This window comes from Monodon monoceros, unplaced genomic scaffold (assembly GCF_005190385.1).
Source record: "Monodon monoceros isolate NGI ecotype Baffin Bay Population unplaced genomic scaffold, NGI_Narwhal_1 Super_Scaffold_3, whole genome shotgun sequence".
NCBI classification, from domain to species: Eukaryota; Metazoa; Chordata; class Mammalia; order Artiodactyla; family Monodontidae; genus Monodon; species Monodon monoceros.
The window spans coordinates 95,699,453-95,725,953 of NW_021703780.1; the positions used below are offsets into that span (position 1 = coordinate 95,699,453).

A 26,501-nucleotide genomic window follows, 5' to 3' on the forward strand; every position below is an offset into this window, starting at 1 on the left:
AGGAGGCGGACGCGGAGGAGGCGGACGCGGAGGAGGCGGACGCGGAGCAGTGCGGTTAGGAATAGTCCCACACGGAGGAGCCCGGCTCCTAGCAGGAGATGGAGGCTGGGCGGCCGCGGCCGATGCTGCGCTCAGTGAACACTCGCGAGCCGTCCCAGGTCATCTTCTGTAACCGCAGCCCGCGCGTGGTGCTGCCCGTGTGGCTCAACTTCGACGGCGAGCCGCAGCCCTACCCGACGCTGCCCCCCGGCACGGGCCGCCGCATCCATAGCTACCGAGGTAGGCGGGCCGCGGTCGTCCAGTCGCGCCCGGCCGCGCCGCCCCCTTGTCCTGGCCTCAACGAGCCCGGTGCTGAGCTGTGCCCAGCGCGCTGCCCAGCACTCTAGGCCTGATAACGATAACGGTGGCTCGATCTCACCGAATTCCCGCCCCATCCGGGGAGGCAGGTGCTGTTGTCATTATTATTCCCATTTTACACTCGAGAAACTGACGCCCCAGAGAGGTTGTGACAGATCCAAGTAGACGCAGCTAGTGACAGAGCATTCTTCTTTTAAGAGTGCATAATTTGCATTTGATGATCGACCCCACGTGTATTCCATCCCTCACGCCCATTTGTTCAGTCCGTGAATGGGAGAATCCCACATTCTCCGATGTGCCCAGTGGGCCACGTCCGCATAGGGTCCCTGCCTTCATGGAGATCGCGGTCAAGTGGGGGAGACGAGACAAATGCATTAGTTAAGAACAAGCCAGTGTCATAATTGCTGCCATAGGAACGGAGCACAGCAGGGCACCTGCTCAGTGAAAGGGAGGGGTGTGTGCTTTGAGTTGGAACTTCGCAGAGAAGAAAGGAAATCCTGCATGATGAATGGGATCTTACTAACCGAAGACCGGAGTGGAGAGTTGTAGGCAGAGTGAACAGCATGGGCTAACACCTGGAGCCTGGGAAAGGGGAGAGGGTATGGAATGGTGGGAGAGGAAGTCTGAAAGGTGATCTTACCCTTAGGGAAATGGGGGCCATTGAAAGTTTTTAAGCAGGGAAATGACATTGCCTGATTTAATACTGAAAAGCTTACCCAGGTTGCAAAGTGGTTTGGAGGGGGAGGAGTACTGGTAGCAGTTAGGAAACTGTTGTAATAATCCAGATTGGGGCTGTCTAGGCCTTACTGCATAAAGTGGCAGTAATCTTCCCTTGGTTTTCAAGAAGCGAAGTTACTGCTTGCTAAATTTTCACTCTCTTCCTCGGAGGATCCTAATGGATCTCTTTTCCTTGAGGGTCGCATACTCAATAATGCTCTTCAAACTTTTACACCGAAGTTCTGCTAATATTAAATGAGGAACAACGCAGTTCTTCCAGGCATTAACATTTCTGTAGTCTCCTATTTTATCTAGGAAATTGTGTGAATTTTGTATTCTTCTCCAAAATTTATCTGTGCCTGATTTAATATAAACATTAAAAAAAAATTACCACGTGAATGTACTTAATGTTATCGATACTAAACTGTACACTTAAAAATGGTTAATAGTTTTATGTTATGTATATGTTACTACAAGAAAAAAAAAATTACTTCCTACTTTACATTTCTTAAATTTTACCACCAAATCTTCAAGTAAATTTATGCCCCAGGAACACATGCTGTTTTTTATTCTGAGGCAGCCTCCCCCCTCCTTAAACAGAATCTTAGCCCTGGAATTTTGTCTCCTTCCAAGTGCCCCTCTCTCTCTCTCTTTTTTTTTTTTTTTTTTGCATAAGATGTGTTTATTTCTTAAATTCAGGTATAATTTACATAGAGTAAAATACAGATGTCTTAGGGTTTGATGGGTTTTGACAACACCTAGATCAAGTTACAGATCAGAATATTTTCGTCACCCCAGAAAGTTCTCTCCTACCCCTTTCACTCTTCTGATTTTTCACACCATTGACTAATTTTATCTCTTTCTACAGAATGTACCCTTTTCTGTCTGGCTTTTTTCTTTCAACGTGATGTTTTTGTATCTTCTTGCTTTTGAGAAGCACAGTTCTGAGGAGCTGGTGACCTTTTCTCTCCTTTTAGTTTGCAGCCTTTGGTGTGATTTGCAGTTCCCGTACTTTGCTTTTGCACCAAGATAGCAGAGAGGGCCTGGGTTTTGGAGCCTCGCTGGAATACTTGCCCTTCTCCTTACTGTCCCTGTTGCCTTGAGCAAGTCACTTGGCATTTTCAGACCTTTTTTTCTCATCTTTACCTGGATCTTTTGTGAGGACTAAATAAAATGACGTTATTGGAATGGCTTTGTATGGTATTTAAGCAGAATGAGAGGCAGGTATTTTCAGTGTCAGAGTGAGGAGATGAAGGAAATAGGTGTGTGGCTCCTTAACCTTTGCTTGTCTGAACAGGTCATCTTTGGCTCTTCCGAGATGCTGGGACATCTGATGGGCTCCTAGTTAACCAGACTGAGCTGTTTGTGCCGTCTCTCAATGTTGATGGACAGCCTATTTTTGCAAACATCACACTGCCAGGTACTGATGTTCCATCTTACTTTTTAAAAGGATAGGCTGTTGTATCCTAAGTAGAGGATAGGTCACTTGAAGGAGCCCAGTCAGTGATTTTTGCCTGATGCTGAGCAAGGTATCCAACCTTTCTGCGTCCTATTCTCCACCATGAATAAAGTGGAAGTAATTTACTTGTATGCTGTATGTTGGACAAAGATGTCGTGGTATCTCAGAAGCTCTTTGGGCTGGTCAAGGGTGGGCTAAGTTAAAATACTTGATTGTAGAATTATGAATGCATTTTGTTTCGCTGGCCCTGGAGCAGAATTATGCCCTGGAGTCTCAGGAGAAAAAAAGGTGTAGAGAATGAGATATCATGGCTTATTTATTGACTTCTAGTGTTGTATCTTTCGGTGTAATTTAACCCAGTCAAGGTCACTGTGTCAATCAGGGGTTTTAAGAAGAATCACCACATTGAACATTAGCTTCACAGCTTACCACTTGTTTAAAACTCAAGTGATTTTATTAGGTTGAACCCTTAGAAACTGATGATCTGTTGGGTTAAAAAAACCCAAATACCTGCAGCTTCAAACGAGTATGTGTATGTAGGGTTCAAACTAGTATGTGTATTTAGATCCTGCTTTAAGGCAGTGGGTATACAGAAGTGAGCACTGGTAAGTTAAATGTAGGAAATTTTGCCTTAAAGGAGACCTTTAAAGAGTAAGTTCCCCGGTAAGTTTAAAATAGGATTTGAGTTCCCCCAAAATCCAGTTACACACTTCTTTGGTTATCTATTGCTGTGTGACAGCTACCCCCAACCTAACAACAACCATTTTATTTGTTTATAATTCTGCAGCCGGGGCAGAGCTCAGCTCGGTGGTTATTCTGCTCACTGGTGATCACTGCCTTCTGCTGGCAGGTTGGCTGGGGCCTGGGCCTCTCTCCCGGGTCATCTCAGGGCCTGGCCCTCTTTGTGTGGTCTCTCCTGCTGGGTAGCTCAGGGCTCCTGAGAGTGTAAAAGCGAACGTTGCCAGGGCTTCTTAAGGCTGAGACCCAGAATCGCCACAGCGTCACTGTGCCCACATTCAGTTAGTTAAAGCACATCCCAGGCCCAGCCCACTCTCGAGGAAAGTCCCTACACAGGGTCATGAATACTGTGGGATGTCTGTTGCGGCCATCACATTACATTCTGCCACAACCCATGTACTCACTTTTTTTGTCCAAAGCGAGGTCCAGCTGTTGCAAATGTAATTGCCACGGTCGGCAAAGCGTCTCACTCAGCCCTTGTCCTCAGGCCTGAGTCTGCTGCTGAGAGTCGGTTTTCTGCCCTTACAGTGTATACCCTGAAAGAGCGGTGCCTCCAGGTTGTGCGAAGCCTAGTCAAGCCTGAGGATTACAGGAGACTGGACATCGCGAGATCCCTCTACGAAGATTTGGAAGACCACCCAAATGTGTGGAAGGACCTGGAGCGGTTGACCCAGGAGCATATTGAAAATCAGCGGATGGCAGAGGAGACTGAAGATTTTAATTGAAATTTACACTCCTGGGTCTCGGCTTTTGACAGTCCTGACAAGTCTTGATCTAGACCTAGGACTGGTCACTTTTTCTCGGCTTCAAAGTGTCTCATTCTTGGAGTCAAAAAGCTCCATTGCTTAAAAGAAAGTTAACTGACCTCACTACTGGGCGCTGTGATGTTTAAGGGCAAATATCACAAAATGTAATTTAATGCCTGTCCCTTCTAGAAGTATTTATGAAGGTAAAGTAGTTGCATTTTTGCCTCCTAGTGAGTCAGGGAAGTTTCTGTGTAAGGACTTTTGTGTAAGTAATTGAGTGAGAATTGTAGCTTATTCTTGAGTCGTAGGAAAGCAGTGACATCTGCTTTTCATTCCTGTGTTGTGGTTGGTGATGTCCCCGCGTCCCACACTGAGAGACCAAGATGTCATTGGGACAGGGGCATAGTGGTCTGCTCTTCGAGACTCCAGTGCCTCGCACGTTATGAGCCTTTCCTCAGTGTTTATTGAATGAACAAACCAGTGGCTACTTTGGTAGAAAGTGTTAGAGGTTTTCACCCTTTTTTTGAGGGCGGGTGGTAGTGGGGACCTTAAAGTATATACAGTAAACAAATGTTTTAAAGGGCATCAATTTTATAGAAAGCAGTTTTTATAATTTTCTAAGTTGTGGCTTTTCTCTGCCCACTGTTGTCGCAGAGCTGTTTTATTTCTGTTTCTAAGCCAGGATTAGCTTTCTACAGTTCTTATTGATGATAGCTTTTTTGAAACTTGCTATGTGCACAGAAGATAGGAGATACTTGTTTAATCATAGTATTAAAGAGCTACTCCTAAAAAAAAAAAAAAAAAGGGGGCTTCCCTGGTGGCACAGTGGTTGAGAGTCCTCCTGCCGATGCAGGGGACACGGGTTCATGCCACGGTCCAGGAAGATCCCACATGCCGCGGAGCGGCTGGGCCCATGAGCCGTGGCCGCTGAGCCTGTGCGTCCGGAGCCTGTGCTCCACAATGGGGAGAGGCCACAACAGTGAGAGGCCCGTGTACCGCAAAAAAAAAAAAAAAAAAGAGCTACTCCTGTACTATAAATAGGTTTTTGCCAAATGTGGGTACTTCTGTTCCTTTTTGTAAATCCATGACATTTTTGTTCGATTCAGCAGTTTTTCATCAGGCAGGATCTGGTGACACTTTGCACCTGGCTGGAGGAGAGGACAAAGCCCTCCAGCCTCTTGGAAGTTACTGCTAACACACTGTGGATTCAGAGGGTAGCCTGGAATGTTTTCTAATTTTATACATGTACAGATCCTTTCCGATAGGCTGGACTTAAATTCATTAAATTCAATACTTCTATCAGGCCTCCATTTTGGTAGCTAATCGTTAAAAAAACCAAAAAACTAAAAACAAAACTCTCCAGTAGAGAAAGTGTTGGAAGAGACAGAAAAGTAAAGGAAGAGAAAAGATCCAATTAGGTACACTACTTAAATACAACCACTAACTTAACATTTTGAACTTTTAGCCTTTTTTTGGCTTGGTTTTACGTAGTAGTTGAGATCATACTGAATATAAAGTTTTGTATTCTACTTTCTCATTTAACTTTATAACTTACATATTTTTCCATGGTATTATAAGCTCTTCATAGACATGAGTGCAGCCTTCCTTTTATAAATAATGTTGGGATATTTCTTGGCATCTTTATTAGTTCCTTTGAGCACAGTTCCTATGCTCTGATATCAGAGTGAAGCGAATGAATCAAACGCCGTACAGTTTTCCCACCTAATCTTATTCTCCTCTTTCAACATTCAGCAAGTAAGTGGGCTTTTTTGTTTTTCTTTAGCCTGTTGTGGTACTCATTCAGTGACACACCTGTAATTTTTCATCTAATTTTTTTGTCGAATTGTTGGGTAGGGAAGAAGAAATGCTGGTACAGAGGCAGCCATATGATTTCGAAAGTGGGATAGGATGGGAGATTTAAGGAAGCCTGCTGGTGCTCGATTAGTTCAGTGTTGGTTTTATTATTTTTTAAACCTGTCTTTGTGTCAAAATGAGATTTCATGTTCCTGTCAAAACTTGCAATTTGAGTACTGTGTTTTTTGTGTTGTCCAAGGAAGATTGAAAACCTATAGCATGTATGTACTCATTTGAAATCTTAAGAATGTATTAAATGTATTACTTTTAAGAAACTGTGATCTTATCTATTTTGACTTAAAAAAAAGCTTTTTTGGATACATTAAATGGTGCTAAGTAAAGGAAATAGGTAAGGTGTGGTGGTGTCATTTGCCAGGCTCTTCTCTCTTGGAGAGGTGTGAAGACCATGTTTGCTTAAAGGCTTAAGGGGGGTGGGGGGGGGTGCTGTGTGGATGGACAAAGGCAAGAAATCTGCTTTCATTCTCAGTCCCTTCTCTTTCCAGCACTGGATTTTGTTTAAAACTTTGTTTCTTTTAGCTTTATTTTTCTTGTAAAAATGAAATATCACTGTAAAAAATTTAAGCTCTACAGAAAAGTATTAAGAAAAAAAGCATTCACAGTTGGAACACAGGTGGTTTGTTTTTGTTTTTTTTCATGAAAATAGAACCAACCATAACAGACACCTCATACAGGTGGCAACTAAGTATATGAAAAGATGCTCCACATTATATATCATCAGGGAACTGCCAATTAAAACAACAGTGAGATACTAGTACACACCTATTAGAATGGCCAAAAAAAAAAAAAAAAAAGAATGGCCAAAATTCAGAACACTGACAATACTAAATGCCGGTGAGGATGTGGAGCAACGGGAACTCTCATTCATTGCTAATGGGAATGCAAAATGGTACAGCCACTTTGGAAGACAGTTTGGTGGTTTCTTACAAAACATATTCTTATTGTACCATCCAGTAATTGTGCTCCTTAGTATTTACTCAAAGGAGTTGAAAACTTATGTCCAAAAACTTGCACATGGATGTTTACAGCAGCTTTGTTCATAATTGCCAAATCTTGGAAGCAACGAAGATGTCCTTCAGTAGGTGAATGAACACATAAACTGTGATATAATGGAATAACTCTAATACAATGGAATATTACTCAGCATTAAGATGAAGTGAGCTGTTAACCGTGAAAAGACACGGAGGAAATTTAAATGCATATTAGTAAGTGAAAGTAGACAGCCTGCCAATGCAGGGGACACGGGTTCGATCCTTGGTCCAGGAAGATCCCAATGCCGCGGAGCAGCTAAGCCCATGCACCACAACTACTGAGCCTGCACTCTAGAGCCCACGAGCCGCAACTCCTGAGTCGACGTGCTACAGTTACTGAAGCCCATGTACCTAGAGCCCCTGCTCCACAATAAAGAGAAGCCACTGCAATGAGAAGCCCAGGCACCGCAACAAAGAGTAGCCCCTGCTCACCGCAACTGGAGAAAGCCCGTGCACAGCAACGAAGACCCAACGTAGCCAAAAATAAATAAATAAATAAATAAAAATTAAAAAAAATACTGTCATCTTTGTTAAAAATAAATGATAAATAAAAAGGGGTAAGGGTGGGCTTCCCTGGTGGCGCAGTGGTTGACAGTCCGCCTGCTGATGCAGGGGACGCGGGTTCGTGCCCCGGTCCGGGAAAATCCCACATGCCGAGGAGCGGCTGGGACCGTGGGCCATGGCCGCTGAGCCTGCGCATCCGGAGCCTGTGCTCCGCAACGGGAGAGGCCACAACAGTGAGAAGCCCGCGTACTGCAAAAAAAAAAAAAAAAAAAAATAAGGGGTAGGGGGAGAGGGGGGGATGAATAGGTGGAGCACAGAATTTTTTAGAGCAGTGAATCTATTCTGTCTGATGTTATAATAGTGGATATATATCATTATAAATTCATCCAAACCCACAGAATGTACAACACCAAGAGTGAACCCTAAGGTAAACGGTAGACTTGGGGTGATAATGATGTATCAATGTAGGTCCATCAATTGTAGCAAAGGTACCACCCTGGCAGGGGCAGGTGTTAATAATGGAAAGGAGACTTTGTTGGGGGAGTGGGGGTGTGTGGGTGGGGGTGGGGGTGGGGGCAGGAGGTATATAGGAAATCCTGTACCTTCCTCTCAATTATGCTGTGAACATAAAACTGCTCTAGAAAATAGTCTATTAAAAAACAAGTGGTTAATATCTCACCAGGACTTATATTGAGAATGTGATAAAAACAGCAACAGGGTACTCAGCTCACTAAGGCCGTGAAATAGATACCAGTGTTTTGCATTCTTGAAATAGGAACACCAGTGAACTTTTCAGATACTTTCATGCTAGGTTTCTGTATCCCGTTCTTGGCACCTCAGCCCTACTCTATGCTAGTCACTGAGCTGCCTGATACCCTTTCACTGTTTCCCCATTCTGTCAGCACACCTAAGCTCCTGCCCCAACAGAACATTTTCCTGGGGACTTTCCCCCATCACCACACATACCCAGTAATCCATTGGCAGATCACAGAAGAATGAAATATACTTGTGGTGATAACCAAAAGGGGCAATAGTACTGGATAGGTAAATGAGAGAGAAACCCACAAAACTAGTTTCAGAGTTTGGAACATGAAACCTCAGGAGAGTACGACTTGGCTTAACTTACACTAAATAGCAATAAGCTCTCTCCATATTCAGGTAGAAAACACAGAAGATTGTTTTGTTCCAGTTGGGAGAAGTTGAGTTCTTGAGGACTGGGCTGTCCCTGCAAATCCTTCTGAAAAACCCAGAGGAAATCATAGCGAACCATTTTATCCTCAGATAAATTGAAGGAGAGTTAATTGGGCAAAGGATAGCCTAGCAGCAGTTTGCTAGGGAGGACATGAGATGACATTCTTCACCTGGAGGAGGGTGATCAGATACCCCGGTCCAATGCGGGAATATTGAGAACTCATGCTGCAGTTATCCAGTGCTCAGAAGCATCAGGTGGGAACTAAAGGGGAGGGTTATTCTAGCAGTTCTGGATTACCCTGTCCTGTAGCAACTGCAGAGAGTGGGGGGAATTTGGAGGGGGGGTCTGGTGTGTCCTCGGGGTAGCAGTTTTCCAACTATTGGTTTATGGTTTTCCTTGATAGACTTTAGGACTTCCCTACCCTTCCTGTAGATGAGAAAGCAGACCCCTCTGGAACAGACCCCAATACTGGAAATAAATGTACATTAATAGGAAGTTGGCCAAATAAAGTATGGTGCTCCTAAATAAACTATTAAAAAGGAAAAGGTAGATGCTTATTTAAGGACATGAAAAACTGTTATTAATTGAAAAACATTTACAGAAAATTAATTGTTTTAAAATTTTTTATATTAAAAATTAATTTTATAGAGGTCTAAAAATATGTGAAAGTATATACAGCAAAGTATTAATAATGGTGGCCCATCCAGGATGAAATTATGGGAAGGTGTTCATTCTCTTTCTCTGTGTCTGTCTCTCTGAGATAATTGAGATAATGGAATAGATATAGATATATAGACATAGACATAGATATGGATATAGATATAGATATAGATATGTCTCTGCCCCAGTTCCTGGCACAGAGCCCCTAAAGCCCTTGTAATTTCCTAAGTGATAAGATCACTAGGGGCACCTTTTGTTCTAACGAGAGGACTCTGGTGGGCTCCTGGATGACTCTGGGATGGGGTCTGGTCACCAGAAAAGCCAAGCCATCATTAGAAGCTTGGAATTTTCAGCCCACCCCAGCCTTCTCCAGAGAGGGGAGAGGGGCTGAAAATGAGGTTCATAATTGATCATGCCTACTTGACGGAGCCTCCATAAACTCCCAAAGTAGGGGGTTCAGAGATCTTCCAGGGGGACAAACACACCCACACTGGGAGGGTGATGCACCCCAACTCCACTGGGACCAAAGCTCCTGTGCCCAGGACCCTCAAAGATCTCACCCTGTATTTCTCTTCATCTGGGTGTTCATCTGTATCCTTTATCATATCCTTTAATAAACTGGTAAGTGTGTTTCCATGAGTTCTGTGAGCCACTTTAGCAACTTAATTGAACTTGAGGAGGGGTCCTGGGAACCTCTGATTTGTAGCCAAGTTGGACGGAAGTTATAGGTAACTTGGGGACCTACTACTTGGGACTGGCATCTGAAGGGGGGTTGGGGGCAGTCTTGCAGAACTGAGCCCTTAACCTGTGGGATCTGACACTTATCTCCAGGTAGATAGTGTTAGAATTAAGTTTAATTGTAAGACACCCAGCTGGTGTCACAGAGAATTGCTTGTTGTGGGGAAACTACCCCCTCTCCTCCATTTGGTGACCAGAAGTGTCAGAAGTGACGTGTTGTGTGTAATAGTGTCAGCGAACAAAACTTGGGTCTGCTTGCCCCGTGCAGTAAAGCCAATCTACTGATGCCCGGTTGTGGTGAAGGGGAGTGCAGCGTTTACTGCAGGGCGCCAAGCAAGGAGTCCAGGTGGCTAGTGCTCAAAAACCCTGAACTCCTCGAAGGCTTTTGGGAAAAGGTTTTTAAAGACAGTGTGAGGGAGGGGGTGTTGTGGGGTGTGTGGTCAGCTAGTGGACACTCTTCTGACTGGTTGGGGATGAGATAATTGGGAGTCAACAACATCAACCTTCTGGTCCCAACTGGTCTGGGGTCTACGTGCTTGTGGGCAGCATAAGGTTAACTTCTTCCACCTGGTGGGGGTTTTAGTATCTGCAAAACCGTTCAAAGAATTTGGCTCAGAATATTACCTATAGCCCTTGAGGAGGAGCTAAAAGTCCTCAACTTTGTTTAATGGCTAAACTGTTATTGTTTTGTCATGCTTGACTGTTCCCCTTTCTTTCTGCATTTTCTCACATTGCTGATTAAATTCACTCTTTGGAACTCGAGGAAGGCCTAGGGGGCTAAAGGTTTTCTACAGACAAAAGACAGGCAGAGGATGCTGGGGGTGGCAGGGGTGCGGGGTGTCTGTTCTGGGAAGGCCCCACAGGGTCCTGCTCGGTTACAAAGGTAAGGAGAAACACAGAAGAGGGAACTGGCGTTCCCCCTCTACAGGAGGAAGAAAGGCTAGGACTGGGTTTTTTCTCTTTTTGATGTGGACCATCCTCCGAGTCTCTACTGAATTTGCCACAATGCTGCCTCTGCTCTATGTCTTGTTTTTTTTGGCCGCGAGGCATTCGGGATCTCAGCTCCCCGACCAGGGATCGAACCTGCAGCCCCTGCTTTGGAAGGCCAAATCCCAACCACTGGACCGCCAGGGAAGTCCCTGGGTTTTTTCTTAATTCACTCCTTTTTTCAGACAGTGATCATGTACTATCAGAAAAACCAATAAAGTTATTTTTATTAGAAAAGAAAAAATATGTGCAAAGTACACAGAAAAGCCTTACTGTGGTTATTTCCTTTTCATCAGCCTTCCTTCATGCCCATCTTCCTGATGTCACATGGGTCCTCAACTCTGCTGGCACATAAGTAGAACTACCCGAGAAGCTTTTTGAAATGCTAGTGCCTGAGTCCCAGCCCAGAACAGTGGCCCCTGGATCTCTGGATGGAGGTAGGGCTGGGCCTGTAGAGTCTTTTTAAAGCTCCCAGATGATTGATTCTAAGGTGTAGCAGGGATTGCAAACCTCTGATTGTAACTTCAAGGGAATTAATCATGAACAGGTCAAAATGGCACACTATATCACTAATTACATTCGGCCTCAATAACTTTCTAACTGATCCTGGTGTGGAGGCTGTTGGTCACAGAAAAGCGAATTAGGAGAAGACATGTGTGCAGGATCACAGGAAATTTTTCAGGGTGAGGTGATATAATAGGGCACAAAGAGCCCTCCCTTTGGAATCAGACTTGGGTTGAATCTTGTCACTTGGCCAGTTTGGCTTGGACAAGTTACAATTGACTTGAGCCTCAGTTTCCCCATCTGTAGAATGGGAATGATAAACCTACCCTGTAGGGTCGTTGTGGGGATCCCAGATAATATGTGTTAAATGCCTGGTACTTGATAGGTGAGTGGCAACTCTGTTAATTAGTGATAGCAAGGACCTTACTTTGAAGAACATATTCTAAAGAATGGGGACAAAGACATGTGCCTAAGATGGCCTGCTTAGTTAGGCCCAGAACTACTCAATCGTCTTTGCAGGAAAGAATCCTAGGACTCAGGTCGCAAGCCCTGGAGCTGGGCAAGAAGGAACACTGCAACCAGGGGCCGGAGGAGGCAGCAGAGAGAGAGGGGCTGCCCGGCCTACCTGTCTCCTGGACGGGCCAAGGCTGTTGCGAACCTGCTGTGGTTATAAAGCCTCACCAAGGGGAAGAGGCCCCCTGGCCCTAGGGTAAAAGCACTACAAGGGACAGTGGCTCTGTGCTTGCAGCAGAGGGGAAAGCAGGCCGGGACTCTGCAAATAGAGGAGAGAAAAAGAAGGACCCTTATCCTCCTTTGCCCCTTGCACCTGGGAGGTAGGTGCTTTTTCCACTCAGCCTCCGTCAGACCATTCCTGGAGCTCTTCTACCTCAAATTCCTCCTTCAACCACTGCTGCAACACGAGACTTCCCCTGAAAAGCAGTCTTGGAGCGCTGGAATGCACCCCATGTCAAACACCAAGGAGGTACACTCACATAATAGTGATTCCTTATGGGGCTCAGCACTTTACAGTTTACCCCGAGCATTTTGGGGTCTGTTTAAACGTCACAGAAATCCTTCGAAGTGGGTGGAGCAGGATACCCAATTTACAAAAGAAAAAACTGCAAACTGGCTCAAGGATGAAGAACCAGAGACAGTGACTGAACTAGGACCCAAATCCCGATAGGACCCCAAGGCCTGTGGGCGCTTTTTCAATATTATCAATGGCGACTACCATTTTTGGATCGCATTCTCTGTGCAAGGAAGACCTGTCTAAATTGATTTAATCAATATATGAGCGATTGTTTATAAACTAATGTGTTTATAATTGTGTAAACTGATTTAATCCAATTCCTTCACTCATAGCTCTAAGCAGGAGGAATGATTAGTCCCACTTTAAGGATGTGGAAAGCGAGGCTCGAGAAGTGACATGAGTTGTCCAGGGTCGCAAAACCTGTTGGTAGCAGAGCTGGGGCTTGTTCTCAGGGCTGCTCACTTTCCTTTTAGTTTCCTTCTTCTTTCCATAGCTGATGTTTGTAGCTGCAAAGTGGTGCTCTAGTTGCTTATGTGCCTTAGATGATACTGCCTAACTTCTTGGAACCCATTTACTTCTGTGTAAAAGCATAGGCTTATGAGAGTTACATAAAATGATTTATGCAAAGCACATTGTAGGTATAGATAAATGGTAGTTATTGCAATAACGAGGCAGCTTGTAGCTAGTGGTCAGACGGATTGGGTTCAAATCCCAGCTCTGCCACTTTGTACCTGTATGATTTTAGGCAAGTTATTTGACTTCTCTGTACCTCAGTTTCCTCATCTGTAGAGTGGGGGTAACACATAAGGTCATTGTGAGGAGTAAGTAAAACAACCTTGGTGAAGTTTGCCCGTCATAAATGCTTAATAAATACTAGTGATTATGTTCTCCTTCTACCCTATTCAATAATTCACTTTGCCCCCCAGTTCCTCTTACCATATTCTGCTTTGCCCCAATAATATTTATCACCTTCTAAGACAATGAATAATGCAATTAGCTACTCCTGCTCTCTTTTACTATAATCTATTTTTATTCCCTAACATTACCTATCACCTTCTACAGTGCTAAATTATTTACTTATTTAGCATTTTTACTGCTTATTGTGTGTCTTCCTCCAGGGCAGGGATTTTGTCCTTTTTTTCTTCAGAGGGAACCCCAGCACCTAGAACAGTCCCTGGCACATAGTAGCTGCTCAATAAATATTAGCCCTTAAAATCAGAGTCTAGGGACTTCCCTGGTGGCTCAGTGGTTAAGAATCCGCCCGCCAATGCAGGGGACATGGATTCGAGCCCTGGTCCGGGAAGATCCCACATGCTGTGGAGCAACTAAGCCCGTGAGCTACAACTACTGAGCCCGCTGGCCTAGAGCCCGTGCTCTGCACCAAGAGAAGCCACCCCAGTGAGAAGCCCACGCACTGCAATGAACAGTAGCCCCTGCTCGTAGCAGCTAGAGAAAGCCTGCGTGCAGCAACGAAGACCCAATGCAGCCAAATAAATAAATAAAATTTATTTTAAAAAATCAGTCTATCCTGACTACCCTATTTAATACAGTCCTCCCCCTGCTTGCTCTGAACACCTCATTCCTCTTTTTCTTTCCTTCCCCCACCCCCTGCCACAGCACTTTGACCTTTTAGCATTTCATGTAACTTACCTATTCAATGGTGTTATTATTTGTTGCTAGTTTCCTCCCCCACTCCCATCCCCGCCTAGATTGTAAGTCCCATGAAAACATGGACTTTGGTAAGTTTTCTCCACTTATGCATCTCCAGCACCTCGAACATTGTCCCACATATAGCAGGTAATTAATAGACTAGCTCTTGAAGGAATCGTATGTGGCAGAGGGCCAAAAGACCTGGAGGTGGAGTCAGAAGGTCTCTTGGGACTGCCGCTGAATTCCCGTGTGGACTTGCCCGTGTTCCCTTGCTCCTCTGGGCCTGTTTCCCCTCCTGGCGGCTCTGACCCTCTTGGTTTCGCAGCTGCTGGTCCAGCCGGCCGGGAGGCGTCGCGACCCTGGTGACCGCTGGGGGGCAGTAGAGCCCAAGCCCAGCCCCGCCCACTTCCCCGGCGGCTTGCGCTGGGTGGACCCACCAGCCAGCCGGTAGAGAAGCAGAGTCCTGCCGCGTAGGACTCAGTTGTCAGCGCTGCCGGCCCGCTGGCCCTCGGAGCCCGGCCATGTCCTGCTACATCTACCAGCTGCCCGCCTGGGTGCTGGACGACCTGTGCCGCAACATGGACGCGCTGAGCGAGTGGGACTGGATGCAGTTCGGTGAGTGGGCACCGCTGCGACCCCGCTAACCCCCCTCCCCGCCTGTTTACGCGGGTCCTGATTTTAGGGGCTCTCTGTGCTGCTATTCTGGACCCGGGCCTCACTGTGTGCCCTCGGGCAGGCGCTGCCCCCTCTCTGTGGTCATTTGGAAGGTGTTAGGTGATCTCGGAGGATTTCTGCTGTTACTCAGTCTGTCGCTAAGTAACGACTAGCTCGACTTCGCTGTTTACAGTAAAGCCGAAAATGATCGCTCTCAGCAGTGGCTAGTGCTTACTGTGTGCCCGGCCCTGATGTAAGCACCTGACACCGATTATCTCATTTAGTTCCCACGACAGCCTGTAAAGTGCCTATTTCTCTTACCCCATCTTACAGACGACGAAACGGCTTTAAAGGTAGAGTTACTTTCGGGGGCCAGGGTATGGCGTTGCTAAGTGGCGAACTGGGCTCTGAACCCCGGCGGCTGGCCCCGCCAGGACATCGTAACTTCTTGGTGTATATAGTTTGTACCTGGTGGTTGGCTGAGGGCTTGGCATCCTGGGGGAGGCTGCGCGTGTGGTCCTCAGGCGCCTTCCAGGCTCCACCACATCCAGCTGGTGACTTTGGGCAAGTTGCTTAACCTGTCTGAGTCTCAGCTTATTAATCTGTAAACTGGAGGTGGTTATGAGGAATGAAAATAGTATAAAAAGCACTTGACACCTATGTGTCAGAGGTTCTTGTAAGTATTAAGGAAGTCTTAACAATTATTCTCAGGTTCATGTTTTAAGTCAATGTGACTGGTGCCACTTTATTTTTAAAGTAATATCTATATTTTCTTTAAAATTGAGATTATGATATATACCATTCGTACAAAGGGAATATAATATTTATGTACAGTGGAAAGAATAATAATAAAAAGAACATGTATGTTTTTATCCATCCAGTTTGAGGAAATAATGTATATTTTAACCTAGTAGTTCTCAACCAGGGGTGATGTTGCCCCCTTAGGGAACATTTGCCAATGTCTGGAGACATTTTTGGTTGTCGTAACTTGGGGGATGTAGTGAGTAGAGGCCAGGGATGCTGCTAAACGTTCTGCAATGCACAGAACCGCCCCCTCCACAAAGAACTATCCAGCCTAAAGTGTCAGTAGTGCTGAGGTTCAGAAATCCTGTTTTAAACCAGTCACAAAAATAATACACTCTTATTGCAAAATACTGCGGGAAATAAAGAGTAGCTCAAACTCCACCACTCAGGGATACCATTTTTTTTTTTTAATTTGGAGGGAGTATTTTTTAAAAATTAATTAATGAATTCATTTTAGGCTATGTTGGGTCTTTGTTGCTGCATGTGGTCTTTCTCTAGTTGCGGCGAGCGGGGGCTACTCTTCGTTGCGGTGCGCGGGCTTCTCATTGCGGAGGCTTCTCGTTGTGGAGCGTGGGCTGTAGGTGCGCGGGCTTCCGTAGTTGTGGGACGTGAGCTCAGTAGTTGTGGTTTGCGGGCTCTAGAGCTCAGGCTCAGTAGTTGTGGCGAACGGGCTTAGTTACTACGTGGCATGTAGGATCTTCCCGGGCCAGGGCTCAGAACCTGTGTCCCTTGCATTGGTAGGCAGATTCTTAACCACTGTGCCACCAGGGAAGCCCAAGGATACCATTCTTTTTTTTCCCACATCTTTATTGGCGTATAAATGCTTTACAATGTTGTGTTAGTTTCTGCTGTATAAGAAAGTGAGTCAGCTATATGTGTATATATATCCCCATAAGGGATACCATTCTTACCATTTGGTTGCCAATAGTAATAATAACAACAGCAGCCGCTAACATGTATTGGCTTCTGACTATGTGCCAGCAGGGTGCTGGGCGTCTTATGCCTTCTAGTCTTTTTTACTAACCATATTTATTTATGTATATACGTTTTCCAAAAATCGTATCATTTTGTACACTCTACTAGCCTGCTTTTTTCATTTAAACTATATCACAATTATTTTTTCTTGCTAAGCAATATTCTTTAGCAGCATGGATTTAGGCTTTTACTTTCAGTGTGTATTTTTATTAACTTCTTTGTGGAAAAAAATAACAGATGTACTAGGTTAAATGGTGTAAATCACGCCCCTGGGACAGAGGGGAAAGTAAATATCTTTCCCCTCCCTGCCCCTCAGCCTCCCCACAGAGGCTGTCCCTGGTAACAAGTCAGGGCACCTCTGAGAATGTCTGTCACCATCTGATTTTCTAGACTGCACTGTGTCCCTTTGCTCAGATGATCTGTGATTTAACTACTTCGACTGTTTCCTGAGCAGTGGGCAAACACTTTGTGGAAGAGACTCTCTCTAGTGTTTTCCATGTTGGCCTCAATTGTGAAGGCCACAGCAACTTCTGTTTCTAGGATATTGTTGCTATTTTAGAAGGCACACCTATGGCTTTCTTTTTATTTTACTAAAGTTTTAAAAATTAAAGTATAGTTGATTTACAATGTTGTGTCAATTTCTGCTGTACAGCAAAATGATTCAGTTATATATATATATATATATATATACACACACACACACACATTCTTTTTATTTTTTATTTTTTATTTTTTTTTGCGGTACGTGGGCCTCTCACTGTTGTGGCCTCTCCCGTTGCGGAGCACAGGCTCCGGACACGCAGGCTCAGCAGCTATGGCTCATGGGCCCAGCCGCTCCGTGGCATGTGGGAGCTTCCCGGACCGGGGCACGAACCCGTGTCCCCTGCGTCGGCAGGCGGACTCTCAACCACTGCGCCACCAGGGAAGCCCCACACATTCTTTTTAAAAATTCTTTTCCATTATGGTTTATCACAGGAACTATTGAATATAGTTCCCTGTGCTATACAGTAGGACCTTGTTGTTTATCCATTCTGTCAGTATATATATTAGTTCGAATCTGCTAATCCCAAACTCCCAATCCATCCCTCCCCCACACCCCCTCCCCCTTGGCAAGCACTAGTCTGTTCTCTGTGTATGACTTTTTTTAAAAAACAGCTTGATTAAGGTATAATTCACCTACCACGCAATTCACCCATTTAAAGTGTACAATTCAGTGGCATCTAGTATATGCAGAGTTGTGCATCCGTCGCCAAATCAATGTTAGAACATTTTCATTACCCCAGAAAGAAGCCCTGTACCCCTCAGCAGTCTCCCTCAGCACTCTCACACACATCTCCCATTTCCCCCCAGCTTTAGGCATTGCCTATTCTGGACATTTCATATAAATGGAATAAATCATACAATATGTAGTCCTTTGTGACTGACTTATTTAGCATGTTTCCAAGGTTAATCCATGTCATAGCAAGTATCAGTGCTTAATTTCTTTTTTTTTTTTTAAATTTATTTAGTATTTATTTTATTTATTTCTTGGCTGCGTCGGGTCTCAGTTGTGGCATGTGGGATCTTTCGTTGCGGCACGCGGGCTTCTCTCTAGCTGTGGTGTGCGGGGTTTTCTCTTCTCTAGTTGTGGCGCGCAGGCTCCAGGGCGCGTGGGCTGTGTAGTTTTGCGGCAAGCAGGCTCTCTAGTTGAGGCATGTGAGCTCAGTAGTTGTGGTGCACTGGCTTAGTTGCCCCAAGGCAGGTGGGAATCTTAATTCCCTGACCAGGGATCGAACCTGCGTCCCCTGAATTGCAAGGCGGATTCTTTCCCACTGGACCACCAGGAAAGTCCCAATTTCTTTTTATTTATTCCTGAATAACATTCCATTGTATGGACGTACTGCATTTTATTTATTCTTCTGTCATTTGATGGGCATTTGGGTTCTTTCCACTTTTTGGCTATTATGAATAATGCTCCTGTGTACATTTGTGTACGTCTTTGTGTGCCTTTACGTTTTCATTTCCCTTGCGTAGATGCCTAGGAGGGGAATTACTGAGTCATAGGGTAACTCTGCGTTTAACATTTTGAGGAAGTGTCAGACTGTTTTTGGAAGTGCGAGTACCATTTTACATTCCCACCAGCAATGTGTGAGGGTCCCAATTTCTCCACGTCCCCTCCCCCCAACACTTGTTATTGTCTGTCTTTCTGAGTTTGTAGCCATCTGAGCAGGTGAGAAGTGGTTTCTCGCTGTGTTTATTTATTTATTTATTTATTTATTTATTTAGGTTGCGTCGGATCTTAGATGCAGGCACACAGGTTCTTTGTTGAGGCACGCGGGATCTTTTTATTGTGGCGTGCGGGCTCTTTGCTGTGGCACTCGGGCTTCTCTCTAGTTGTGGTGTGCAGGTTTTCTCTCTCCAGTTGTGGCGCACAGGCTGCAGGGCGTGTGGGCTCAGTAGTTGTGTCACGCGGGCTTAGCTGCCCCGCGGCATGTGGGATCTTAGTTCCCCAACCAGGGATCAAACCTGTGTCCCCTGCATTGGAAGGCAGATTCTTTACCACTGGACCACCAGGGAAGTGCCTCTTGCTCTGGTTTTGATTAGCATTTCTGTAATGACTAATGATGTTGGCCGTCTCTTCATGTGCATTTGTACATCCTCTGAGGAGAATACCTCTGACTCCTTAGGGCTTGGAGACACCAGAATTGCTCAAGGTCCTCAGGAGCTGCCCATTGTGATTTAGGTTATAATCCAAATCCCTCACCAGGCCTGCCGGGTCTGGCACAGTCTGAGCGCCATTGACTTTTGACCTCCTCTCCTCCAACACCCTCTCATGCCCACCCTGCTCCAGCCACATTGGCCTCCTTGGTCCAGACTCAGGGCCTTTGTATTTGCTGTTTCCTCTGTCTGGGACATTCTTCGTTCTGTCCTCCACGTGGCTAGCTTTCTAGTCTCTGTTAGTTTCCTCTTGCTGCTGTAACAAATTACCACAAATTTAATAGTTTAAAAACAGCCATTATTGTGTTACAGTTCTGGAGGTCAGAAGTCCTAAAATCAAGGTGTTGGCAGGGCAGCTGTCCTTCTGGAGGCTCTAGGGGAGAATCCATTTCTCTGCCTTCACTGGCTTCTAGAGGCTGCCTGTGTCCCTTGGCCTGTGGCCCCTCCTCCACTTTCAAAGACAACGGGGTAGCATCTTCAAATCTCTTCCTCTGACCTCTGCTTCTGTCATGATCTTCTCTGAATCGGACACTCCTGCCTTCCTCTGATAAGGACCCCTGGGCTCAGTCAGATAATCCAGGGTAATCTCATCTCAAAATCCTTAACTTAATGCCATCTGCAAAGTCCCTTTTGTCACGTAAGGTACCATATTCACAGGTTTCGGGGTTTAGGACACTGACGTCTTTGGGGGGCTATAGTCTTTCATTTCTCAGTTCATATGTCACCTTGTTTGAGAGGCTGACGCTGTCCCCCTTTCCTCTTTTTCTTATCAACACGTTTTATTTTCTTCATTCCTCTTAACATGCTTGGACCTTGTTCCTTATTGGTTTATGTCTGTCTCTCCCTATAGAATGTCGGTGCCATGAGGGCAGGGACATCACGCATCTAGTTTGCTCCTGTATTCCCAGTGTCTGAGGCAGTGCCTGGCCAGTGGGCAGACACTCAGTGCCACTGGAATGAATGATGGGCTGAAGGATATGGGAACGGTGGGGACACGGGATGGCTTGGAGCGCATGCTTGGCCAGGTCTCCGTGCTGGGTCAGAGGTCACTGGGCTGGGAGCCAGCTGTGACCCCCAGGTAGCAGCTCCTTGGCAAGTCACAGCATTCCATGGTTTTCTGTTCAGCACAGTAAGCGACTGTGATTGTCCTTCCAGTCCTAAAGAGTCTCGGTTTCTGCGAGTCTTTTTTTTTTTTAGGTTGAAAAATCCTACTGCATATTCCACAATTTATTCTTTTTTTTAAAATGACATTCTAGTCTTTGACTATTACAGATAATGTGCATCATTTTAGAAGAGATCATCCCTTGGGGCTGATTGTGATACCGGGGAGTGGAGGTAGAAAAATCCATAAAGTGATTCAGAAAAGCACACAGCCACAAATACGCACGCTCTTTGGATTTGACAATTTTGGCAGATAATGTGGCTCCCTCCTGCTCATTTCCCTGTGATTGTGGCTGTGTTCATTTTTGCCCTTGGGGGAAACCAGGCTTCTCACAGCTTCACTCACCCCAGGTGTATTCCCAGGGATCCTGGGGCAGGGCTTCCTCTGTTGGACGGCTCTCCATCTTGCTGTTTCATGCACGTGCCAGCCTTTGTGCACAGGGCTGCTTTGTCCCTGCCCAGCTATGTGCTTCAGGCGAGTGACTGCCTCTCTCTGAGCCTTTAGTTTCCTCATCTATAAAATGGGGATGAGTTGCTGAGAGGCTTAAGGGACAAGACGCTTTCCCCTTCCCTCAACCAGGAAAGAGTCTTGTTAGTCCGGACAAAGGGCGTTTCACCCTCACTTCAGGAAGCTGTGCCGTCTCTGCTCCAGAGGGCTTTGAAGATGGGCAAGGTTGTCTACTGTGTCCTGCAAGATTCAGGAAGTCAGACCAGGAGGGATGATCGCCACGTAGTGTTAACCATTGGGGATAAAAGCAGCTTTTCATAGAGCGTAGATGGCTTAACAATTGCAGTGAACATTTATATCACATACATATTATTCTATACATATAACTAATCTAATCCTCACAACAACCTCTGAGGCAAGTGCTGTTGTTTTCCTCATTTGCAAATGAGGAAACTGAGGCACAGCGAGAAGTGAAGGGCCTTCCCCAAGCACGTGGGAAGTAAGTAGCAGAGAGAAGATTTGAACCCAGGCCTCAGAATCCAGAGTCTGGGCCCTGAACCCACCACTGTACCATCCTGCTGGCATAAGCATGTATTTTTATATCTAATAGAAAAGCCTGGAAGAAGAAGCAAGAGTATAACCAGTGCTTTTCTTGGGGTCTTCCAAGTGGGATGATCACGAGGGCTTTGATTTTCTCCCATTTTCCAAATGTTCTATAACGACCAGGTATTACTGGTGTGTGTTGGGCAAAGAGCCATGGACTCAGCAGGGCGCTCGGCAGTGACTCATCCCCCTGAGATCTCTATCTTGTCTTGACCCTGTTTTAAGGGTCATGTTAAATGCTGACAGGTCAACACCATAAGAGATACCACTTTCATGGAGCTACAACGTCCACATTGCAAGGCACCTCTGGGTTTAATTCCTCTTCCTCCTGCATTGCCTGTGAGGAAAGTACAGCCCACGGACGTGAGGGCTGGGCTTGGCTTCTGCTGCCGCAGTGGAGCCCCAGGGACGGCCCTGGGCTTCTGTTCTTCCCATGACATCACGCTGCCTCGGAGCGTGGGAGGTGAGCCCACGAACAGAGCTCGTGTGCAGGGAGGGCTGGGGGCAAGGGGTTCCTTCCTCTTCCCTCTACTCTTTTCTCTCTGCTGCTGGAGGCAGCCCCTGACCCTGCTGACATCACTACCCATGGACCAGGAATCTGGCCTGGGGTTTCCAGTGACTAAAGTTACAACTCAAGAACTTCCCATCCCTAACAGGGCACTTCTCCCAGAGGCTTTCTCTCTGTGGGAGGCTGTCACAACCTTCCCCATTCCTCCAGAGGGACAGGGACTGTACAATATGATCGTGTCCCTCCCTGGCTCTGAGGTCTTCCATGGTGTCCTGGTGTCCGTGGCTCTTAGGATCAGGGTTCAAACTGTAGCCTGGCCTTCGAGCCCCTTCATTACATAGGCGTGGTCTCTTGTCTTCCTCTTCCCCACTCAGTTCACTTATGTTTGTATTTTTCAAACAGAAAACCTCCGTGGGCTTCTGGTTGACTCACCCCTGTATCTCTAGAGCTTCTCAGAGGCCTGGAGCTCAATAATATTTTGTTGAATGAATGTATGACTTGATGTTCACGTAGATACCTGCTCCACGATTTCTGAAATCCTGGAACTGAAGTCCGATTATTTTAGTCCTAGTTTAGGGGAATAAAAAATGCCTCCCTCACTTCAGGAAACTCAGCAGAATACTATGTGACAGTTCAAAAATTCCATGTATGAAGAGCTTGTACCAACTTGGAAAATGCTTATGGTATAATGTTAGTAAATAAGGCCTGGATGCACAGTCTTACTTACAGCCTGGCACTAACTGGATCCAGAAGCATCCCTGTGCGTGTGGTGGGGAGACTTTCGGAAGGGAAAGTACCCTCGTGGGATGCTGTGTAATTTATTAGCTTCTTTCCCCTACGTTTTTCCAAGTTTTCTTTAATGAGCGACCATTTTATAATAGAAAATGAAAAGAAGGAATGCATTCGTTTTAGTATTGTGGACAGTAGCCCCCTGCAAATTGCACAGTGCTTCAGACTTGGCAAAGTGCTTTTAGATCCATAGCTCTCTTGCTCCTAATAGCAGTTCTGTGAGGATGGTGGGCTGTGGATTCATTCATTCACTCATTCATTCATTCTTTGAGTTCCCCCTGCCAGGGCTGGGACTTAGAGATGAGGAGAATGAGATGCCCAAGGCAAATTTTTTTTTTTTTTTTTGCGGTACGCTGGCCTCTCACTGTTGTGGCCTCTCCCGTTGCGGAGCACAGGCTCTGGATGCGCAGGCTCAGCAGCCATGGCTCACGGGCCCAGCCGCTCCGCGGCATGTGGGATCTTCCTGGACCAGGGCACGAACCTGCGTCCCCTGCATCGGCAGGCGGACTCTCAACCACTGCGCCACCAGGGACGCCCCCCAAGGCAAAATTATAGGAGGCCCTACTCTCTGGCTGCTGCTGCAGGTGCAGGACCAGCCCTGAGAATGAGCACCTCCTTCAGATTTGCGCCTTGGGTGCCTCCCCTGCCTCACTTTGGTCCTGGCCCTGCCCCCACTCTGTGCCAGGCACTCTTCTCTGTTCTGAGGATTTAACAGTGAATGGAACAGAGAAAACTCTCTGCCTACACGGGGCTTCTGTTTGGAGGGCAAGTTCTCTATTACAGTTGAGGAAACCGAGCCTCCCATCCCACTGGGGAAGTGACTTGCACATAGCAAATAAGCAGCTAAACCTCAGGGCCCCTGGCCCTCTCGTCCACTGGTCTTTCTCCTAAGTCTTGTGTGGCAACCAAGTTGACATTTACATTAAAGTGTGAGCGTGCTAGTCCCCGCGGGCACTGAATGACTTGGGCTGCCTGTGGACCCCAGCTCCTGGTGGAGTTTCAGGTAGGATGGGGCCAGGCGGCTTTGTGGTGGACAGAGCTGGGCCAGCATGGTGACCCTCTGGTGGAGGGTCTGCCCTTCTGGCTCTAAGCATCCCTTTTTGCTTGCCTTCCAGCCTCCTATGTGATCACAGACCTGACCCAGCTGCGGAAGATCAAGTCTATGGAGCGGGTGCAGGGCGTGAGCATCACGCGCGAGCTGCTGTGGTGGTGGAGCATGCGGCAGGCCACCGTCCAGCAGCTGCTGGACCTCCTGTGCCATCTAGAGCTCTACCGCGCTGCCCAGATCATCCTCAACTGTGAGTTACCAAGGCCCCCTAGCAGCCAGCGTGAGCTGTGCCCTCTCACCTTAAAATCTTTCTTGGAGTTTCCCTGGCGATCCAGTGGTTAAGACTCCGCGCTTCCACTGCAGGGGGCATGGGTTTGATCCCTGGTTGGGGAACTAAGATCCCGCATGCTGCTCGGCATGGCCAAAATGTAAAAATAAATAAAATTAGAAAACCTTTATTTTTATTTATTTATTTATTTTTTGCGGTACGCGGGCCTCTCACTGTTGTGGCCTCTCCCGTTGCGGAGCACAGGCTCTGGACGCGCAGGCTCAGCGGCCATGGCTCCCGGGCCCAGCCGCTCCGCGGCATGTGGGATCTTCCCGGACCGGGGCACGAACCCGCGTCCCCTGCATCGGCAGGCGGACTCTCAACCACTGTGCCACCAGGGAAGCCCCAGAAAACCTTTCTTAATCTTAAAAAAAATTTTGAATGAAAGAGTTTACCATCCAACTAAGAAATTAGTAACGGTGGTCACCCCTGGGGAGAGGAATCGGGTGGCCAGGGAACCAGGTGTTGGAGAGAGACTTTATTGTCAGTCTTTTTGCACCTTTTAAATTTTTGTTCTCTGTTCCAAAAATAAATAAATAGAAATTTAAAAATAGCTGTAGCATAAAAATTCAAGAAAGTCTACAGTAAAAATTATTTACGTCCTCATCTTGTTTCCCAATTTGGCCTCCCAAGAAGTAACCAGTAGTCACAATTTCTTATCTACCTTCCTAGAGATTTTCTAGGCAAATGTATATATGTGTCTACAACACTTTTTTATACAGATAGTAAGAGAACACCATGCACTCGGCTGTCCCCTTTATTTTCACCTAGCAGTCGATCTCGCAGATTGTTTCATATTGAGACATTCTTTTAACAGCCACATTGTATTCCTTTGACAGATGTACCATGATTTATTGATAGGTGTTCAGGTTGCTTCTACCAGTTGCCTCTTGTGTACAGTGTTGGGATGTGCACCCCGTTTGCACACATGTGAATCTCACGTGGGATGACTTTCCAATATTGGAATGGCTGGGCTGAAGGTTTGTGTATTTTAAGTTTTGATTGATATCAATACCAGTTACCAAATTGTCCTCCTACAGGAGAATACAACCATGGTGGGAATGTATTTAGCAGGTAATAAATAATACCTCCCTACCTTGCAGGGTGTCTGTGAAATTGAAGAAATAGAACACGTCAAGGACCTGGTGTTCAGCCGGTGCTCAGCAGAGGCAGGGGAATGAGGGGTCTGATTATCTCCACCTGGGCCTCCCCTGCCATGTCCCCAAAGAGACCCCTTCAGTGTGGGACAGTGAGCCAGACTTCTCACAGGTACTCACTGAGCCCCTGGCCAGTGCCTGGTGCTGTCCGAGGTCCTGGAATACAGGTGGGCAAAGCGATAGGTCCTCTGCCCTCGTGGAGAGCATAGTCATGAGGAGACAGTCAGTAGACAGGAAAACAAGTAAAAATAATGGGATGGAGTGACAAGGTAGGGGAGCCTTCTAGAACACGGTTGTCACGGAAGGCCAGTCTGAGGAGGTGAAGTTGGAGGAATGGAAAGAAGACAGCCACGTGAAGAGCTGGAGTAAGAAAGCCCAGGGGAGAGGGGACAAAGGCCCTTGTGCAAAGGCCTGGGGTGTTGCAGGAACTAGCATAGAGCTGGTGTGGGAGGTAGAGAGCAGGGCATTCAGAGCCCCAGAGGCCTGTGGAAGACCCTGTGGGCCCTGGAGCTGTCCTGGCTGGGGTTCCTGAGCTGGGAATAACCTGGCTGAACCAACAGACCTCAGTTCAGCACCTGCCTGACTAAATCAGGGAGGGCTTCCAGGAGGAGGAGTGGGGGCTTAGAGACCTCCACCCTCAGGGATAAGTCAGGAGACACCAGGGTGGCCTTACAGGTGGAGACCTGCTCAGACCCATGCCACATTGGTTGGTTGGTGTGACCAATGCCTATCCTGTGTAGCTGCTTGCAGACCCCTGTCTGGCTTGTCTGCATCCCCAGAACCTGGCACGTGGTAGAACTGATTATTGAGTAGATGTGCCTTCACATACTTTCCATGTTTTGAGAGAATTAGTGATAACCTTTTTTTTTTAATTTATTTTTAATTTATTTTATTTTTGGCTGTGTTGGGTCTTCGTTGCTGTGCGCAGGCTTTCTCTGGTTGTGGTGAGCAGGGGCTACTCTTCGTTGTGGTATGCGGGCTTCTCGTTGCAGTGGCTTCTCTTGTTGCGGAGCACAGGTTCTAGGCGCGTGGGTTTCAGTAGTTGTGGTGCACGGGCTCAGTAGTTGTGGTGCGTGGGCTCTAGAGCACAGGCTCAGTAGTTGTGGCGCACAGGCTTAGTTGCTCCGTGACATGTGGGATCTTC

The 26,501-nt window shown here is 46.4% G+C and overlaps 2 protein-coding genes across 3 annotated transcripts in view; both read left to right on the plus strand.

The window, feature by feature from the left end:
- Positions 1-7,104, plus strand: part of VHL (von Hippel-Lindau tumor suppressor) — a 7,237-nt gene extending 133 nt beyond the window's left edge. Inside the window, exons 1-3 of one of the 2 annotated variants that reach the window (XM_029242627.1) lie at positions 1-35; positions 96-279; positions 3,800-7,104. The exon at positions 1-35 is cut by the window's left edge and continues 133 nt beyond it. In XM_029242627.1, coding sequence (XP_029098460.1) covers positions 1-35; positions 96-279; positions 3,800-3,996 — 416 coding nt within the window. In that variant the 3' untranslated portion in view covers positions 3,997-7,104. Of the gene's footprint in view, positions 36-71; positions 280-2,371; positions 2,495-3,799 lie in introns of those variants that run through there. The other variant, XM_029242628.1, reaches the window with a different exon arrangement.
- Positions 7,105-14,647: 7,543 nt separating this feature from the next.
- IRAK2 (interleukin 1 receptor associated kinase 2) overlaps positions 14,648-26,501 on the plus strand; it is a 57,995-nt gene continuing 46,141 nt past the window's right edge. Inside the window, exons 1-2 of the mRNA XM_029242626.1 lie at positions 14,648-14,800; positions 23,940-24,122. Of these exons, the coding sequence (XP_029098459.1) occupies positions 14,707-14,800; positions 23,940-24,122 (277 nt within the window). The 5' untranslated portion in view covers positions 14,648-14,706. The remainder of the gene's footprint in view (positions 14,801-23,939; positions 24,123-26,501) is intronic.